At 26.4% G+C, this 4345-nt stretch overlaps 1 protein-coding gene across 1 annotated transcript; it reads left to right on the plus strand.

Moving 5' to 3' along the window:
- Positions 1-939: 939 nt before the first annotated feature.
- LOC107462721 (cell wall / vacuolar inhibitor of fructosidase 1) lies at positions 940-1799 on the plus strand. The gene has a single exon (XM_021125803.2). It carries the CDS (start codon positions 1022-1024, stop codon positions 1553-1555), a length of 534 nt encoding a protein of 177 aa, XP_020981462.1. The 5' UTR covers positions 940-1021; the 3' UTR covers positions 1556-1799.
- The last annotated feature ends 2546 nt before the right edge of the window (positions 1800-4345 follow it).

Consider the following 4345-nt stretch of genomic DNA (forward strand, 5'->3'; position numbering starts at 1 on the left):
TTTCATCTAAATAATTTTTTTTTATTTTTTTATCATTTTTTTATCCAAACAATACATGAAAATAATTTTTTTATTTTTTTTCTTCTATTTTTTATTATCTATCCAAACAAAGTATGAGTGATAGAATTTTCAGTTGCAGCTATAGTATATTCAGATCATTGTTCAATCAAAAATAAAAAAGGATAGAATGAAGAAGTCCTCTAGGTTTAGTGGGTGTTTAAAGCTTGTAAGCAAGTTGCCAATTTGAAAAAAAAAAAAATATTGATCATCATAGAATCAAAATCTTACTTAAGGATTGCTTCAATTTTTCTTTTAAATTGTAAAGTAGTCACATAAAAATACAATTACATTGAGAATTTAATTTTTATAGAGAGAATTGTGTTTTTTATTTTAATGTAGAAATTATCTAAATTTATCTTCTTTGTAGTTTTAGGAATGTTGTCAATCTTGGTTCACTAGTTTATATTTGAAAATAATTTTTTTTTTAAGTTCGGCAGCTCATCTTCGACATTTTAAAGTTTAAACAATACATTTTTTATTGTACTAATATCCAATCGTGCCAACAAAAATATAATTTTAATTGTCAGAAGAAAAAATTAACATACAAAATAATTATTTAAATAATATCAAATCTCAATGACTTTTTCCCTATCATCACAAGTTTTCTAACACAAATTGGCAAAAAGTAAGTTTCGCTCCTTGAACCGCTTTTAAGAGAGACACTAAAATGGAAAGATAAAAAAAAAATTAAAATTAAATTAAATTTTTATATTATATTTATTGTAAAATATATAGGACATCTCAAAAATAAAATTTTATTTTTATTTTTTAACCACTAAATACAATATCGAATTTTAATCTCTTAGTCTGAATTCCAATCTTTAAAAACATACACAGTCTAACTTAATAACACTATAAAATGCCCTAAACAGAACTCAATTTTCTTCATAAATAAACTCATCAATCATCACTATTTTTCAGTTTATTATCATATCTCAATACAAATTCTTTTCTTCCCAAAATGACAAACTTGAAAACCATAACTATGTTCCTCTTCTTATTCTTAATTGCCATGACTTCATTACCATCAATAACTCACTGCAGAACCCTGATCATTCCAAACACTGAAAAACTCATGGAAAGCACTTGCAAGAAAACACCAAACTACAACGTCTGCCTTCAATCTCTTAAAGCATACCCCGGAAGCTCCGGCACCGACGTCAATGGCCTGGCCCAAATAATGGTGAAGGTGATGAGATCAAAAGCAAATGATGCCATTAACATGATCCATGAGCTTCAAAGAAGTAGACCAAGTAAAGCACTGAGTTCATGTGCAAGCAAGTATAACGCAATTGTGATTGGTGATATACCAGAAGCCACTGAAGCTCTTGCGAAAGGTGATCCTAAATTTGCAGAAAATGGAGCAAATGATGCTGCTAATGAAGCTACCTTTTGTGAAAGTGGATTCAATGGGAAATCACCTCTCACCCAACAGAACAATGCTATGCACGATGTTTCTGCTGTTACTGCTGCTATTGTTAGATTGTTACTCTAGTTAATTAGTTAGTTAATTACATTCACTAATTAATATATGCTTCTATCTGTTATCAGAAATCTGGAACATGGTGTTCTCGAATAATGCATTTATGGTAATTATATGTAAAATTTAAGGCAGAAACTCACCTGCAGTCGACTGCAGGTGAAGTTGCTTCTGGATGGTTGACACGTGTTATTATATGGTTTAAAAAAATCGGTTTATTTTATATAAATGGTTTATTTAAAAAAATCAGTTTGAATTAGACCAAGCAGTTACTTTTATTCCCTTCTTCTTCGTTTTGCAAGTAAAATTCGTTCTCTTTCAATCCCTTTTTCAAAACTAATATGAAACTTTCAATTAGGTATGTTCCTTTTATTTATATTTCTTAATCAAATTTATTATTTCAAATGTATTTCTTAATTTATGTTTTTTATTCATTCCTCTGTGAATGATGAAAATTATTTAATAAATACGTACATATTTATGTCATCACACCATTTTAATGTTCAGGATCATAAATACCAAGATAATTTATGGCAATTTCATGTGATGGAAGACAAAAATATAATTATGGTGATGATCTCTTTCATATTTGTTACATGTCTCTTTAGTTGGTGATGTTATAGTTTATTGTGATGATATGATGGTAGTTTAATTGTATGAGTTAGGTCTTTTTTATTTGGTTGAATTTTTTCTATGGCTATCCTATTCTTGATGGCAATGTCAAAATAAATATTTTCATTAGTTGTTCTTTTTTTTTCTCTATCTTTGAATCAATTTTATTTTGAAAAAATTTATTAAAAATTTTTGTTGTAGACAAAATTAATAATATTATGTTCAATTATTTAAGGAGACCAAATTAATATTTTGATTAGATACTTTTGTTTTATTGAAAATAAATTCTAATTTCATTAAAAAATAAATTCTAGTTGATAAGTAAAAACACAAAAACGTGCATGACAGTGAAATCATAATTTCTAGACAAAGTAAATTATAGTCTTATTATCTTAAAAAAATAATTTATTTATAGAATAATATTGAAAATCAACAATAATTTGCATGAAAATAGTTTATTAGTAAAATAAAAGTTAATTGATTGATTACCCTAAAATTTAATTTAACGATAAATTTGTAATTGAACATATTTTTACAGCTTAATTTAAAATCTGTTTACAACTTGATTTAAAAGCAACTAAAAATGTAAGTTATGGGAAACAAAACAAAACTCATCAAGAAAATAAAAACAAAGACACAAAAAAAGGACAGATGATATCATTTATGCCATTTCTATAAAAAAAACCGTGAATTTTGTTTCTTTTTCAGAATACTAAATTTTACTTTTTCAAACAATTTGTATACATATATTTGACAAAAATTAAATAAAAAAAGTTTCAAATAAAGTTAAAGAAAAATTGGTCAATATGAATGAAGAAAAAGAACATATCAAATTCATCTGTTAGGAATTTAGGAATACCACGCAGAAAGAATTTAAATTATTTTGAAAGTAGTTATTTGATCTATTCAAACCGATTTTTTTAAATACACCATTTATATAAAATAAATCGATTTTTTTTAAACCATACAATAACACGTGTCAACGATCCAGAAACAACTTCACCTGCAATCGACTGCAGGTGAGTTTCCACCAAAATTTAATGCATGTATGAAGAACATATATCGCAGTGATTTTCAATTTCTCGTGTTTTTTTTTTTTTTTACCAAAGATAGGAGATTCGAACCCGTAACCTCTTAATTGAGTATGGGAATACTATGTCATTTGAGTTATTACTCATTAGCAATTTCTCGTGCTTCTAACACCATAAGATATTTAACTTTGTCATCTTAAATTTAAAAATGACCCAATTCCATTAACATTTGAATTAAGTAAGATAGTAGTAAACTGAATTTAACAATAAGAATTGAACTCATGTACTAAGTGGATTAAATTTTAATTTAAGACAACAAATTTGAATTAGATAAATAACTAACTCATATGTTTAAATAAATATTAGGATTTAAATTTTGTTTTGAGTATTTAACTGTGTATTAGTTAATGATTAATGGAGGTCAGATACGTTTGAGTGAATAATTACCTTGAAGTTTTTTGTAGGTACAAATTTTTATTGTTGTTAAATTTTGGTCATGTGAATTTCGAATTATTCTATTACTGGTTAACATAAGTAATAATAAGATCAGTGAATGATTAATTCATGAGGTAATTAAAGAAAGGCACTACTTGAAGGCATTGGCCTTTCACAACATTGTATATATACTTTACTAATGTGTTAAAAGAGAGACGTATGTATCCTTTTTCAATAATTGGACATTGGTAGCAGGGAAGATAGGATAAGAGCCGCACATCATAGTGGTTCGCTTTTCCTTTGGCCAATAACATAATAACATATTGCTGTCTCATTCTTCTTTAAATTATGATGGGACAGAAGCGATAAGGTTAAGTGCTTCTATGATTATGATCTGTGGTCTGGTTTGTCCTTTTCTGGTAATTAATCGATTAATCGATTCTGTTTAGGTTTATGATTTTTGTGTGCATGTGACACACGTCTCTTTGGTACTGAATCTGTTGGCGAGAAACAACTAATAATTTCACATCTAATTAATGCCTCCTAATCTGATCTTTTTCTACTTGCAATTTTAAGGTGCATTTGATTTGATTTGTATTTGTATTTTTTATTTTTATTTTTTAAATATTTTTTATATTTTAAATTTTATAAAAAATAAAAATAGTAGAAATAATAAAATTTTATCTTTTGTTTTTTTTATAAAATCTAAAAATAAAAATTATAAATA

This window comes from Arachis duranensis, chromosome 1, assembly GCF_000817695.3.
Source record: "Arachis duranensis cultivar V14167 chromosome 1, aradu.V14167.gnm2.J7QH, whole genome shotgun sequence".
NCBI lineage: Eukaryota > Viridiplantae > Streptophyta > Magnoliopsida > Fabales > Fabaceae > Arachis > Arachis duranensis.

Excerpts from the sequence above, each read along its gene's own strand:
- LOC107462721 (XM_021125803.2), top strand. The coding sequence starts at position 1,022 with ATGACAAACTTGAAAACCATAACTATGTTCCTCTTCTTATTCTTAATT.